The sequence below is a fragment of the Phyllostomus discolor genome, chromosome 8, assembly GCF_004126475.2.
Source record: "Phyllostomus discolor isolate MPI-MPIP mPhyDis1 chromosome 8, mPhyDis1.pri.v3, whole genome shotgun sequence".
Lineage (NCBI taxonomy): Eukaryota > Metazoa > Chordata > Mammalia > Chiroptera > Phyllostomidae > Phyllostomus > Phyllostomus discolor.
The window spans coordinates 81,994,782-82,010,740 of NC_040910.2; the positions used below are offsets into that span (position 1 = coordinate 81,994,782).

At 44.9% G+C, this 15,959-nt stretch overlaps 1 protein-coding gene and 1 long non-coding RNA gene across 3 annotated transcripts in view; one reads left to right on the forward strand and one right to left on the reverse strand.

The window, feature by feature from the left end:
* Nucleotides 1–11,278, reverse strand: part of MYO1D (myosin ID) — a 321,752-nt gene extending 310,474 nt beyond the window's left edge. The window contains exon 1 of one of the 2 annotated variants that reach the window (XM_028519915.2): nt 10,812–11,277. In XM_028519915.2, the coding sequence (XP_028375716.1) occupies nt 10,812–10,906 (95 nt within the window). In that variant the 5' untranslated portion in view covers nt 10,907–11,277. Of the gene's footprint in view, nt 1–10,811 lie in introns of both variants that reach the window. The other variant, XM_036033404.1, reaches the window with a different exon arrangement.
* LOC118502144 lies at nt 10,334–12,911 on the forward strand. The gene is made up of 2 exons (XR_004904830.1): nt 10,334–10,927; nt 12,477–12,911. It is a non-coding gene; the product is annotated as an uncharacterized LOC118502144 (long non-coding RNA).
* The last annotated feature ends 3,048 nt before the right edge of the window (nt 12,912–15,959 follow it).

Here is a 15,959-nt window from a genome sequence, read left to right on the forward strand (position 1 = left end):
AAAACATTAAATTGTTTGGATCAGTTCAGACAAAACATCACACACATCTCATCAAAGGCATGAAAACAGTTGTTGAAAACTGTGGTCATGATGATCTAAGTCATTAAGAAAAAAAATCAGGTCATATTTTTCATATTCTGTTTCAGGAGCAAAAATGAGTGCCCTGATGTGTTAAGAGCAATGACCCACCTATCATCTCATTCAATGAAATAACCTTGTAATGTAGGGACCAATCCCATTTTAAGATGGGGCAACAGAGGCTCAGAAAATGGAAATAAATTCTGTGAGCCACGCAGCATGTAGTAGAGCCACGTGGAAGTTTGCACGACTGAAATAATCCCTCTGCTCATTACTTGAGGCTGCACTGGCAGTGCTCAAATCATTGCAGTTGGGACATCTCTGTGTGTCTGAGCGTATGTATGTGTTTATCAGGGTAAAAGCCATCTGGATAACAATCACCTAGACCAGTGGTTTTCAAACCTTTTTTTCTCAATGTGATGGCATTTTTTTCTGAATCAAAAAGTCCTTGAAACACCAATTAGTAGAAGCACAGATGCTCAAGGGAAAGCTGTCAATGGCAGGGGGCCTGAAGCCCTACCCCACCCCTGCCTAGACCCCAAGAGTGTTCCTTGGTACCTCCATGGTCTGGGACACCACAGAATAAATGCAAATTTAAAAACAAACAGCACACATCTAAATAAGCTCAGTCACTGGATTTGCTGTATAAAAGCATGTCCTTTAGACAATTTCAACCAAGAGTACAAAGCTATACAAAAGCATCACAATGCTGGTAAAAATGAAGTGAACTTGCTACGGTAAGCAACAACAGAAGACAGAGAAGATTACAGTATCACTAACATATGGTTTCCCCCTTGTATGATATTAGGCGTCAAATGTCTGAGTTCTATAAATCTTCAAAAGAAAATAAAATGTCCACCATTTCACAAAGACCCCAAATATATTTTAGTTTTTGTTTTAAAGAGTAATGGCAGTTTTACCATTATTATCTTCCCAAAGACTGGAGTTACAACAGAAAAGTCAGATTATATAATGATATAAAACACATACATAAAGTACAGTAAGTACACAGTTCAGGCAGGAATCATAAAGGCAGAAATGTCATGCATTTATCTATGCATTCATTAGTAGAGGTGAAAACATTTCGTCCTTAATGCCTGGAAATAAGCTTCAGAGATAAAGAAGACCTGGCCCTTGCCCTTGGGATCTGGGGACTAGACGTAGGACACAAACATGAACTTGACAGGAGAGGCTGAACTCAGTGAGAAACTCTTCAGTTTACTTATTGACATTTGAACTACTCTAGAGATTTGCTGGTTTCGAGGGTTGGTTTTTTAGGAGTTGTTCTGGATAAAGTATTCTTAATGAAGGGAACACAGGCTAAAATGGCAGATCAGGCTAACTCAGCCTCATTACTGAGGACTCTTCTTACACTAAACTTAAAATCATCAAGATGTCTGTAAAAGCCAAAACTGAAACCACCAATTTGGGGTTACCCGAAATAAGTGTAAGGTTTTTAATGGAGTTTGGCCTTTTTTTAATGGACTATGGAATTTTTCTCCACTTGGTACTGAACACAAAGCAGTGGTCTGAGACAGAGCCGCTCAGGATGACCCGGACCCTGCTGCGGACGACCCTCGACTGTGCAAACAGCCCAAAGCAGACTTTGTGGGCAGAGGGGAAACACTGTCTGCTTCATTGTTTTAGATGAAGCCATTTCTTAACTAATTCACTTGCTTCTATCACTTCTGTGACCCTCGAATGTACATGAAAGTGGTAATTTCCCCCAAGTCTTAGGTCTGGGACTGGGGGAGATACATGGAGAGGAGGAGCAAAGGCAGAGCTGTGCTTGCTTGTTCCTCGATGTATCTTTTTCCATTTACCCCATTAGTATTTTTTTGTTTGTTTGTTTTGTTTTCTTTTAGAATCCTGAATTGGCTGTGACTCTTTTGGAAAAGGCTATGGTCAGCAGTACACAATCTTATTAAAGCAAAATACTGGGTCGGTCAAAAAGTTCAAATACTTTTTTCCGTACGATGGCTCTAGTAATGCTTAGTTGTCTTTAACTTTATTCAAAACAGTTTTGTTAGATTGTCTTGTGGCAGCTGTCAGATTGGGGTGCATTTAAAAACAACTTAGCAAAATTGATGATTTTTTGTGCAGCCATTTTAATATTGAAGATGGAAGAAAATACACATTTTCTGTGTACTATGTTTTATTTCAAGAAAGGTAAAAACACAACTGAAACGCAAAAATAAAGACTTGTGTAGTATATGGAGAAGGTGCTGTGACTAATCAAATGTGTCAAGAGTGGTTTGCGAAGCTTCTTGGTACTACTGACATTTTAGCCAAATAACTCTTTGCTGTGGGGCTGTCTCAGGCACTGGCAGATGTTTAGCAGCACCCCTGGCCTCTACCCACTAGAAGCCAATCGTTGACATAATCAAATATCCAAATCAATAAAGTTACTGGTGAAAATGAAAATGTGTCTTTCATTTTAATAAAAAAGCAAACCTAAATGCACTTTTGGCCAACTCAATAGCTTTACTAGAGTGAATGCTTCAACCTTACAAAGGTGAAATTCACTTCTATACTGTACATCAAAGAGACAAAATGGGGCGGGGGTGAAGGAGATCTTATTCAGCCATAACCATAACTTGTGGCCCACGAGCAGGCGTGCCTGGGAACATAACCTGGGGTATCTTCAAGGGTGAGCCCGGGACAACGAGCAGACTGGAAGGTGGGCAAAGTATCAAGAAGGACCACCTGGTGCTCTCAAATCCCTTCTCCATCAAGTGAGGTCATTTGTCAGAACCCTTTCCTTAATAATGGTCTATTTCCAAAAAGTAGGTCACTCCTACTTCACCAATTAGGCATGAGAAAATGTCTGTTTTCTTTTTTAGGTCCAAAGATAAAACAGATTTTTTTTTAATTGAGTAGAGTTTTTCTCTGGCACTTTCTCTCTCTGCCATCAGGGCCTGCCTTCCCATGAACGGCTGAGCTCACACAATGAACATGTCCTGCCCATTCCCCTGCCCACCTGAGTGCAGTTCTCCATCCCGGATCCACCTTATCCCTGAACAGCCGTATGCTACAAAATTCTTTCTAATTCATCTCATCTGGGCATGAGAAAGAATGGACAGAGCTAATTTACATTAATGTGACTGTGCTGCATTAGAAGTATGCAACTTTTTAGGAGGATTCTCATCAACCTAACTCAAACTCGAGTTGGGAGAATTTGGGGCAGCATGAGACAGGAGTGGAAAAAAGGGCAGACTATGTGGAGGGACGTATTTTTGAGCAATGGCAGCTGGCTGGTGGCACGGCCAGGCCATTCATGCTGAGAGCGGGTGAAGAGGAGGTTAGGACGGTGCAGGCCGCTGGGCGGTGTGGGCCATGGGAAAGGGCTGCTTCCCAATGAGAGACTACCTCCAACAAGGGTCTGCTCAGGCTCTACCTGTAAACAGAGCATCTTCTGCCTACTCCCATTCCCATTTTCTCTTTTTCTGAATTCACTCAGAACTCTAGTATATCACATACGTACAACTCCTAATTATACCGTCACCAGCTCTTGTCTGTAAAAATATGTTGATCCCTTCTCTCCAGGAACCCCTTAAAATAACTGATTGTCTACACTATTCATTTTGGCTCCATGATATTCTATTTTATGTTGATCCATTCATGAAGGCAACTTTTACTCCCAATTAAGCTATACCCCAAAGAGAAACAATGTAAAAAGTAGCCCTCACCAAAGTACCCTACACAATGATAAGCACACAGCAAGAATTCAAGTACATTCAAGTACATAGTTGCCAGATTTAAAGCCAGGAGATTATATTAAAAATATATAAGGTCTATAGTTTAAAAAGGAAACAAGTTACATATTACAACAAACAAACAAACCAAAAGTTCACCACCTAGCTACAGTGCCTGGGGTTTTCAGGCACTAATATTGCCAACCTTCATGAAAGCAGAGAAGAGTCACATGCAGAATAAAATACTTTGGAAAATTTTTAATATGAATTAAGGATATCCTTTTCCAAAGGGTTGAAAACAATTTTCAGAAATTAAACTAGGTTGTCCCAGTGGGGAGGATTATGAGCATGTGCAGGGTGACAGTTATGGAGAGAAACTGGAATAGCAAAGATGCTTGGTCCACAGGGCTGGACCAGAGGACTGAGGAGAGAGGCAGACAGCCACCGACTGAGTTTCAGCTCTGCTACGGGTACCGCGTGGGTGTTTCACAGGTGCTATAATTTAATCTTCACAATAACGCATCATCTTACAGAGGAGGAAACAGAGGCTCAGGGAGGCAAACCAGTGCATCCAACACCACGTCGGTGGTAGGGAGTAGACAGAAACAGGATAAGGTGCACATCTGTCTGTCTCCAACGATCTTGCTCTTTCCACAAGGTAAGCCCAATTCCCTCTAGGACATTTTTCATCCTTGTCTCCCAAATAAACCAAAGCAAATAAATCTGTCTTCATGAGGCAGGAAGAAGGGAAAATAAATCTTCAGCAGCTATGGGGTCAGGGCAAGGAAGTGAGACCATTTGGGAAGGATTCAGAAAGACAGTTATCATTAGTTGGGCGGGAATTATGTACCAAACACTGACAAGGTACTTCTCACACATCACGTGATTTCATCCCATAACCCTGAAAAGCAATAATTTTAAATAGTATAAGGAAACTGAGGCTTAGGCAACTTAACTTACCCTATGTCTCAATGCTAAAACGAGTAAAAGTGAAGCTGGGATTTGAACTTGGCCAGTGAGGTCTCAAAGACTGTGCTCTTTCCACTGCTCCATTACAAGCATGCTCTCCCTTCTCTTCTTCCCATAAATGCCAAAAACTAACGTTTCGGAAAACTGTTCTATTAAGAGATCTAACCAGTAATTACATAGCACTTGAACTGAAACAAGCCTGCTTCCCACAGGAAATAAAACTGTCATCTCAACCAAGGAATGCAATAGACAAAAAGAGAGAGAGGCCTATGGTGTATATTTTAAAATGCTCTTACCCTCTGAACCCATTTATGGCTATAGCTGACATTTTTACAGGCTTGTCAGTGAGGCTCGTCAACAGCTCATCTACCCAGTAGGGCTGGTGCCACCACTGACAGCAGAGTTTCCCAGCAGATCGACTCGGCAGTGGTTGGGCAATGACGCAATGGTCCAATCCAGTCCCAACAGCAACACAGTGACGGATGCCAGAGAACTATCTTTGACGGGGGCCAGTCCTTGAGAGAGGGTCCTTTTTGCTGAGATGGCTCAGACGCAGGTGAGAATGTCAACAAACAGCTCCGCACAGTCAGGTAATTTACAGTGCAGACAACTCACACAAGGGTCACTAAATAAACACGTTTCTCTCTATACCAGTTACCGTTTTTGCCTCAAAGTTAGGCAAAAACCCAAAGCTCATCTCTTTAATGTAGAAATAGAACCCTTCAGCAATATGCAGTGAAACGCACCAGTAGCAACGTCTGAGGACTTGATTCCACCCACATCTGGCTCTATTTGGGAGCTAAATTCAGCAAAAGTCTCCAGGGTCAACAAATGACCCTGAATAAAAATAGCCTTGGAAATCTGTCACGGAGTAGGAAAGGAAACAGGACGGCAGGGTGATTCACTCCAAAAGGCAGCTCCAAAACCCAAATTCTCATTTCTGTCCCAATACGAAGCCAATGTGCAAAACAGGCACGGAGCAAACTGTCCTTTTCCGAAGGCCTCTAAACGTGGTTGCCAAAGAATTCCACATGGAAGCCAGAGAGGTTTAGTGTGCCATTCACCTCTCCTATAAATCTAACTAGAGTTACTTCTAACTAGGACTCTGAACCAATCACAGATTTATAGGTGCCTGAAGACCACCCAGAGTATCTAAGGTTTTGCCCCCAGCAAGCAGGAGTGACGATCATTCGTCCCACCAAATTTTTCCAAATGACCGAAGAGTCTCGGAGAAAGAGAGCAGAAGTGGTGTGCTCAGCGTGTGCATGTGTGTTCATGGCCTTTCTGCAGACTCTACAACTCACTCTTCCTGCCCCCCACACGGCTGAGCTGTATTAAAATAAAATAAGTACAATACTTTGTAGAAGACTGTGTTTTTTAAAATTAAGGATTCCACTGGTTGAAGGACAATCAGCCAATACGTGACTGCTTCGGGAATAACTCACTTTAAGATGGGGTGAACGCACAGGTGCCAAATTCCGCAGCATGACAGAAAACACAAAGAGGCCAGAGATGCGTGTGCATCACAGCCACTTGCTCTGTTCCCTCCCAAAGCCCGGTACCCAACACTGCGTTTGTCATTTCTGTGTCTTTCTCAAAGATGGCCCCAACCTCCTCCACTGTCATGAGTTTCCAGGGACCACGAAACCTGGGTCCACCTCTGGATAGGCTCTCTGTCTTTGAAGACAATTTGGTGGGGAGGCGGACGTGCAGATAACAATACAGTACGACAAATTCTCTCTAACAGTGTGACCAAGGGTCCATGTATCCTGGGAGCACAAGTACGAGTATAATCAACCCTGACCTGACTTCTCAGTCAGAGCTGTCTCAAAGAATGAATAAGACAGTGACAGGCAGGGAGCGAGGGTAGAGATGAGGGGAGGAGAACATTCCAAGAGAGTGAGAACAGCCTGGGCCCATGGTTCTCAAATGGGTTCTCAAATGGGGACCCTTTCTCCCCTCCCCCAGGGGTCTTCAGCAGTACATGGAGACATTCTGGTTGAATCAATGAGAGAGGGGTGGCACTACCAGCATCTGGGGGTAGGGCCTACTAAATATCTTACAATGCACAGGATATAAAGGTATATATATGTCAAAGGTATAAAAGACATAATTGTGTTTGGCTACGAGTGAGAAGGTGCCTGTAGCTTTGGCAAACAAAGTGCTTTAAATGACTGCTTTTATGGAAGAGAAAAGCCGGCAAGAAAAGAGGGGAGGAAAAAAATTACATTTCTAAGGAGCCAAGATATAAGGCTGAGCTGATCCCTTATTCTCAGAACAGAAAGCACCGGCAACAAAGTCAGAAAACTGGACTCCTGGAAGCCTACAGTGTATTTCTTTGTCCTGCGACATGAAAGGCGCGGCTCCCAGGAATACTGTCCTCAGCCCAAGTCCACTCCAGAGCAGCGGCCTGCATTCCTCCTTTCACGTGGATGGCTGGGTGAGGAGGAAGGAGCACAGTGAGGACCAGACATTCCATGTGGCTCACCCTGGCAGGACTCTCACTTTGAGAGACAGGGAGCAAGGCTGCTGTGAATACTGGAAACACTTGTGTACAGGAATGGTCTCAGCAAGGACAAAAGGAACCAGGGGGCTCCAGGTCCAAAAAGGAAGTGGCTACGAGGAAAACAATATGGTGGGCAAGCCACGGTCAGGGCTTCAAGTGGTCACTAGGGTTATTAGCAGGAACCAGGCCTGACGGTGAGGCAGGAGGTGCTGGTGCAGGAATCTTACCCCTGGGCACAGACCCTTGAAAATAGAGCGAGGAGCTTACCGCCACAGCCAAAGCCACCAGCACCTCCACCTCCACCTCCACCTCCACCTCAAGTCAAAACACAGAACAAATCTCCTCTAGCAAGGGACTCTGGGAGGGAAAGGCCGCAGCCCTCAAGAGACTAGAAGCTGTGGACATAAGGGTAAGAAATAAAAACTGAAACTCCTTCTCAGACACAGGTACTAACTCGCACTAATCCACATCACCCCTTTAATCTTGCCTTATCCAGACTCATAAGCATAGATACATGCCTAAGTCAATTTCTAAAAGCAGTAAGGTGAAAGTTGTATCAATTGTAGCACATATTTAAAAATTAAGCTTTAGCTCCAATGGAAAAAAAGAAGGCCAGTGTAGCAGCAAAAGAAGATAATGCTAAATGGATAATCATAAAAGCTACAAAGTGAGAAGTGAAGCACTCCTTTTATTCTATGAAAAAAGGTGGTCATTGGAATGTACTATGTGCCCCCCATTTGGCTGGGTGCTACTGTCAGAAAAATTAAAGTCAAGATTAGATGATCCCTGAAACAACTGTAGCCTTAAGTGCCTAATTGTATGTCACAGACCATAAATGCAAAAGAGGACCTTGTAGAAAAGCCAGGTGGAGAGCACAGGACAGGACATTCCAGACAGAGGGGGGATGCCTTAGCTTGGGGAAGCCAGGGATGATCGGGTACATGCACACCCATTACTGAGAGATGGAATATACTCAGATTTTGCCTAGATGCAACCACAAACATGCACATGGTACAGCCCCACCACCCATGTTCCAGGAGATGAAAATACTGTACCACTTAAGAGAACCTGTATCTGCAGTGGGTTTCTGGTCACCTTCTGCAAAGTAAACCAAGTGTCCCCAGGTCATGACAGCATGAGCCCAGTAGCTCAAGCAGCTAAACACTGAAAAAGTCTGCAGGGGTGTCAGGGTGACTAGAAATTCAGACTATCAAAGAGAGGACTCCTTTCTATCTGGGTCTTCAGGGTTTAATGCCACCCTTTGCTGGGACTGTGTTTACAGATACTGGGAACAGACTACTCCCAACGTGGAAGTCAATCATGAGCAATCATTGAATCTGTACAATTAGAACTGCAGCGAATTCTAAGAGCTGTCAAGTACTCACAGAGGAGACACACACATGCGCATCTGAACACCCAGAATCTTGACTGACTTGGTGACTGGGGGGAAAGGTAGATCTAGAAACCTGGACACTAGCGAAGGGTCATGCTAATGAGAAATGGTGATTCCTCCCATAACTCCTTCCCCTTCAGATAATTTATTCATTGTCACCCAGAGCAGGCTTTCATGCCTCCACACCTCTCTGCTCACGCCACTTTACCCAGCCTAGACAAATGTTCTCCACCTAGACAAATCCTACCCACTCTTTGTAAGGCAACTTCTCTCCTCCTCAGTACGGTGCTCTAAGCCAGCCTAAAGCATCTCTCCCTCTTATGAACTTCCAGAACAATGAACCTGTACAACTACGTGGCAAAGAATCACCTAAGCTCTACAAAGCTTAATGAACTTTTCTATTGTTTTCTTCGCCTATTATTTAAACAATAGAAATTTTCACCTTTCTCCCTGTCTTCACTGACATGAGCCCTCTTTGAGAGGTAAGGAGCACATCTTATAATTCTCTGACTCTTCCCACCTTATTCCTAGGGCACTTCACACAATGTCAAAGTAAACTGCCAAGTTCTCTTCCATGTGCATGGGAGTTAAGTTTGGCTCACATTCAAAATTGTTCTTCAGATTCAAACCTCACACTTGGACACTCTGTAACCAATGATAAGTGAAAGCAAAAGAGACTATATATAAGTGCTGAAAAATCCTGAAGATCCTCATTATTTTACAAATGAGGAAACTCACACATGCTGACTGAGGTGTCTTTATAATAGGCTGGTATAGAAAATCAGTTCTGTGCCCCTGCTATATTCTCCGGGGCACAAGGGAATCTGGCCAAGAGCAGATGAAGACTCTACAGGGTTTGCCACTGCAAAGATTAAAAAGTTTTTAAAATGTAAAGCCCTGGCTGGTGTGGCTAAGTGGACTGAGCACCAACCTGTGGACCCAAAGGTTGTAGGTTCAATTCCTAGTCAGCGCACTGGCTGGGGGTGAGTGAGAGGGAACCAATTGTTCCTTTCACACATCGTGTTTCTCTCCCTCTCTTTCTCCCTCTTTTCCCACTCTCTAAATAAATAAATAAATAAATAAATATGTTTTAAAAAATTTAAATTGCGGCTAGCAAGGGTAATTAATGCTGAGAAGTGAGATTAGTTAAGCACTCAAACCTAGATTATGATTTTCACTTTATAAGCATGTGGTGTGATATTTAGCTATACACCTAACCAGAAACGGGGTTAGAACTTTCAGGAAACACACACACCAAAGCTCAGTTATTTTTAAACTCTATTTACTGTTTTTTTTTAACTACCTTAAAGCTCTGCTTGCATATTACTCTATCAAAAGATAACTAATCACGTGTAGAACACTTTCTACGATATACTCGTCTTTGGAAGCCTATTTGGGCGCGTTGAGTTGTAACTGTGTTTTCAAGGATGTCAATAACACAAGGGCTCCATCCATAACTCCTTGAAAAAACTGAAACCATGAATGCCTTGTCAAATTCAGACAGTTTATCTTGGCACTGGCAAGCCGAGCAGTCTCTTCGATGTCTGGAAACGTGTCTAATTACGTTTAGAGAGTAACTAAAAAATAGCCAGTGTCCTGGAACAGACAGCTCAGGGATCGCTCCAAAGCATCCTGAATGACGTGATGGAACCACGCCAGGCCGTGGGGGGAGGGGGAGAAGAAGGAAGAGAAAAAGAAAAGCAGCAAGTGTGGAACCGGGATGAGACCCTAACCTCTTTGCTAAATAACCCTCCAGCCTTCCCAAAACTTCGGGGCCGCCACGATTCTTCCTAAAGTTATTTTCCTTTACTTTTGTTTCCATTAGGTCACCCGGCCCGCCCACATCATTTACCTAGGGTAGCGCACTAGCCAGCTCTGCCCTAAGCGCTAACTCCAACTCCGCACACCCCTCACACCTCCCCCGCACCATCCTCGAGTCCGGACAGCACCCCATCTCAGGAAGGCGCACCCCACGAGCTCGGCACGCCCCTTACACCAAATGCGGCCGCGCCCCGGACACCCTTTCTCGAGAAAGAGCCCGGGATACCCTATTCTGTTCGCACTCCAGCCCGTGAGCTCGGCGCGCCCCCGCGCCCAGCCGCACCGCAGGGGCGCCCCCTCTCGGGAAAGCTAAGGCTCGCGCCACAGCGCACGGCAGCTCCGCCCTCACCTGAGTCGTAGGTTGGCCATGAACTCGGGCATGGAGACAGTGTCCATCAGCACGAAGTCCGCCTTGCCGAACTCCAGGCTCTCCTGCTCCGCCATGGCGCCGGCTTACGGGCTCAGGTGGGCGCCGACTGGTTCAGGTGGGAGCGTAGGGGCCGCGGGGGCCGGTCCGGGGGCGCTCGGCGAGGTCGGGCGGGGCCGGGGCGGGGCGCGGGGCTGTGGGCTTCGGGGGAGGGGGCGCTGGGCTCCGCTCGGCGGGTCTGGGCCGGACAGAGGCCGCCCCGCTGCTCCTCGGCGCGCTCTCGGTCAGCGCGGCGCACCCGGCAGTTTCCGCTTCTCCCGCGGCAGCTGCCTGGCGCTGTGGGGGACGGGACACCGAGACGGAGACGGCGGCGGCTGGTCCCGCCTCTGGCCTTAGTCTGGCCACGGCCCCGCGGCCGCCCGCCCCGTCCCGCCCCGTCTCGCCCCGCCCCGGCCTCTCCAGCTCCGCCTCGCCCCGCCCCGCCGGCTGCGGAGCCCTTTCGCGGCGGCGCAGGCCTCAGCCTCCTCACCTGGGCGGCGCGCTCGCGCGGGATGGGCGGCGGGGACGCGCGCCGGGCCGGGCTGGGCGGCAGGGCGGCAGCGCCCTCTAGGGACCAGCTCTGGAACCTCTGGAGGGAGGTGCCGGGGAGTGTGGACGTAAGAGGGTGGGTGGGATCAGATTTCCAGGGTTGCCAGCCTCCTGCTCTTGTTTGGTAAGTGCCAACAAAGTTACGAAAGTAGCTTGGGGAGCTTTTCACGAGGATAATTCATTATGATTCTGTCACCCAGCCGTGAAGCCCACTCCTGCCCTTCTGCTCACATGCTCTCCATCCCTGAAATGATGTTTCACGCTCAGACTGAGAGAATAATAATAGCTAACATGTGGATGACAGTAAAAATGACCAGAGAACTTTAGTAACTTGCCGCATGGCTAGGGAGTGGAGAAGCTGCATTTTCTTTCTTTCTTAAAACATTTTATTTATTTTTAGAGAGGGGAAGGGAGGGAGAAAGAAAGGGAAAGAGAATATCAATGTGTGGTTGCCTCTCATGCGGCCCCCACTGGGGACCTGGCCCGCAACCCAGGCATGTGCCCTGGCCAGATTCAAACCAGGGATCCTTTGGTTCACAGCCTACTCTCAGTCCACTGAGGTACGCCAGCCAAGCAGAAGCTGCATTTTCATCCAGGTCATTTGACTTATGAGCCCCAGCGTTTAGTCACATGACACACTGCTTTCCTTTTCCAATGTTCCATGATCCATTTTTCTCTTCCACTCATCCGAACATGTTGTCAAACATCCTCTTATATTGCTATTATGTTTTTAATATACATATGGATCATTTCCCTAGGATTATTGTAGGCTTCCTAAGCATTAGTTCATGCCCTAACCTTCCTGATATCCCCTTGGCACCTACCAAATGGCTATTGTACTGCTTTGCACGTGTAGATATGAAATCCAAAATGGTTCGATGGAATGGAATAAGTTTCAGTGGTCTCCAATTTATAGATACATTGGTTGAGTTTGGAAAAATCTTTTGGAACTTAGACTGCATTTTCCCAATGAAAATATGTTATAAATGGCTTTCTAAGGCAGCTCCTCTTCTGCCTTGGGCTTCTGTTAAGACCGTCTTCTATCCCAAAATCTACTAGGAAATCTAGAAGCCCCTAAAGACCTGGATGGGCTCCAATTCTGTGGCTGAATTTGAGATGAGTAAACCAGCCTGAAGGACCCTGCTCAAGGCCTGCTTCAGCTGCCAGCAACCCACCCTGGCCAAGAGAGAGGGGAAGGCAGCTTGATCACCTCCTGAGAGAGCACTTCTGCCATCAAAAAGGTTCCTCAACTCCTTGCCCAGGCGGAGCTGCATTCCAACCGCCATCAGCAGCTCCCTTCACCAGAGGACGCCTCTCTGGATCTCATTGCTCTCATTTGTAGAACAAGACCTCTGGGCTAGACACTCTCCAAGGCAGGACTGTCCTTATTTGGGTCATTTGTGTGGATCAGTGGCTAAACATGTAATTGCATAGATATGACATATTCATAAAATGTTTGTATCGGTATGTTTTAACATAAGTATAACTGAATTTGAAAAAGAAAAGCAAGAAATCTCAAATTTTGGACAATGTGGAGCAACTAGGGACCACACTCAATGACCCATTAGTAAATAGATGTGTGTAGATTTCTTAAGCTCTGGGTTGTTGGAATAAAAGTGGTTGTACAGTTGGTATGATTTAAAGTCGTATACAGTTATAATTTTCAAGTGTCCAAAGCAAGGGAACCTTATTTCAGTCAATATCCCATACAGGAGCCCAATGTATATAACACACACAGACTATATGCAAAGGGTATTTTATAAACCCAAATTAGTATAAAATCAAGCATTGAGACAAATAACATATTTTTTGGACTATGAGATGCACTCCCCCCAAACTTGGGAGGAAAAAGGGGGTGCGTCTTATAGTCTGAATGTAGCTTACCTGGCTTGCTGGGGGGGGGGGGGGCTGCGGCCTATGTTATTTATGTTATTAAATATTTTACCACATTTTTTGCTTCAAAAATTTTTTTTTCCTATTTTTCTCCTCTAAAACCTAGGTGTTTCTTATGGTCCAGTACATCTTATAGTCCTAAAAATACGGTAAATCTCTTGATGAACCCAGATCAGTGCGGTGGGGTTCATTGTCACCTTACATCAGCCTTAGGATTCCAATTTCCTTTTGTATGTTGTTTTGATTGTACAGTATCAAGAAGATTTTGATTTACATGGGTAAGCAGTCATTAATTACTTCTACAGTTTTAAACCCAGCCTTTTTAAAGGCCAAAACACAACTACAGTCTTATTAATCAATGGCCCATTTACAAGAAGTTCCAATGCATGCAAAGATGCCAGGAGAAGCTAAACACTGATGTCTACATTCAAACAAGGTGATGCAGAGTTGGTCAGCTCATTAACTTCCTCTGTGATCCAATTTGAATATGAACACATTGGGATATGTATGTTTGTGTTACAGCTTAAAATTTACCAAAAACCAAACTAAAAGTTAACATCACCAATCATGAGATACACTGATATTGTGAGTGATGTGATCTCCTAAGACAGATAAAACATCCCTCACCTGCTAGAAGTGCAGCCACTGAACCTAATCATGATTAAAAAAAAAAAAAACATGAAATAAGCCCACATTAAGAGGCATTCTACAAAACAGCCTATCTGCACTCTTCAAAAATATCAATGGCATGAAGTACAAAGAAAGGCTGAGGCACTGGTCTAGGTTAAAGGACCCCAAAGAGACACCACAGCAAAAGGCAATGTGTGACCTGGACTGGGTCTCAAAGTAGAAAAACGTAAAGGGCATTATTAGGACAATTGGTGAAATTTGAATACAGACTGTATTAGGTAATAGCATAGTTAGTATCACTGTTACTTTTCTTGAATTTGATCGTTGTACTGCAGTTCTATAACAGAATGTCTTTGTTCTTAGCAGACAACCTCTCAGTATAAAGGGTACGATGTCTCAAATTGTTTGGCAAAGAAAATAATGTGTTGGATATGCATAGGTAGATAGATATAATGGATTGAGCAAATGTAGCAAACTGTAAACAATTGGTGAATATAGTTTAAAAAATGTATGGCAGCTTTTTATACTATTTTTCTAACTTCTCTTTAAATTTGAAATTATTTCAAAATATAAATTTAAAAATCAAATAATCTAAAATTGTTCAAAAATTAAAAAGTTTATTTTTAAGAAACCAAATACTACTTAAAAATGAAAGTCGCTTCGGAAGTTTACAGACCATGCAGAACTGAAAAACCAGGACACACTGTGAAAACTTGGACACGGAATCTCTGTTAGCTCTGGTTGCCACTGCTGTGCTAGGAGATCATAAACACTGAACAGATAACTCTGAAAACAAAAATGATGAAATGTTTGCCTTAGTTGAGAAATATGACCATATGCCCCAAAGAGGGTGCACTCTGCCTGAGATTCTTTCCTGTTGTCACCCTTCACCCCTGGAGCCTACCTAACTTCTTAGCTCTCAGCCTCAACATCACTTCCTCCAAGAAGGCTTCCATGATCTGTTTAGGTTAGGGTTGGCTGTCCCTCCTGTGTGCCCCCATAGCACCCTGGAGGTGTCGTCCCTGTTACAGCACTGTTCCAACAGCACTGTTCCAACACTTGAGCCTACTGTCCATCTCTCAGACTGTAAGGGCCGTGAGGGCTGGAAGCTGTGTCTGTTCTGTTCTCGGACGTAACTCCGGCAACTTAGTAGCACAGTGCCTAGGCTCTGAAGCTCTTAGCAAATGCCCGCTTGATAAATGAATATGGAATGTTCCCTGAATCCTTGGCTTATGTAATGTGAGGTTGTAAATCCAGCCCCTTGGTCAGTTTCCCACATTAAAATCAGTCTTTGTGCAGCATTTATCTCATTCTCATCTCCTGCCCCTGGAAGCCGGTCTCAGGGCTGTGTTCCCTTCTCCCCTGGGGCCAGGCCTGCCCACTCTGTGTTCACACTGAACAAAAGCTGTTGTTCGGAAAACTCTTCTGCGGTTGACAGCTGCTGTAGAGGATCTGCTCCGAGTTATCCATGAAAATCAACGCTGAATTTTCCACAGTAAATATTTGTTCCCATTCTCCTTTCCCAGCATCCTTCTGGGCCACCCCACCCTTCCTCTCTTTACCAGGTGCTCTGCATCCAGGAATACTCATCTCAGCATGAGTCCCGCCAGACACAGGCAGGAAGGCTGAGAGAAGCAGTCACACAGCATATTCAATTGGCCCCAGTTATTCTAGAGCAGAAGTAGAAAGGCAAATTTATGTTGCAAAATAACTTCATGATGCACACACAACCACATAGCAAGGATATGGAACTCTCTGCCTCAGATCTTATTCAAAACATTCTTCCTCCTTTTTCATGCCTATGGCTGGATTTGAACTAAGAATGACACATCAAAGATATGCTCTCTATGGTTCTGGAAGCTTAAATTTTAAAGTAAAAACAGACCCTACAGTTGTCTCCTTGTTGTCATGTATTGTCCATCTGTGGAGTGCTGCCCCCACCCCACCCCCTTGCCTTTCACAGTACAGACATCTCATGGGACAAAGGAAAGGGAGTTTTCAGAGCAGAGATCCCTGTCA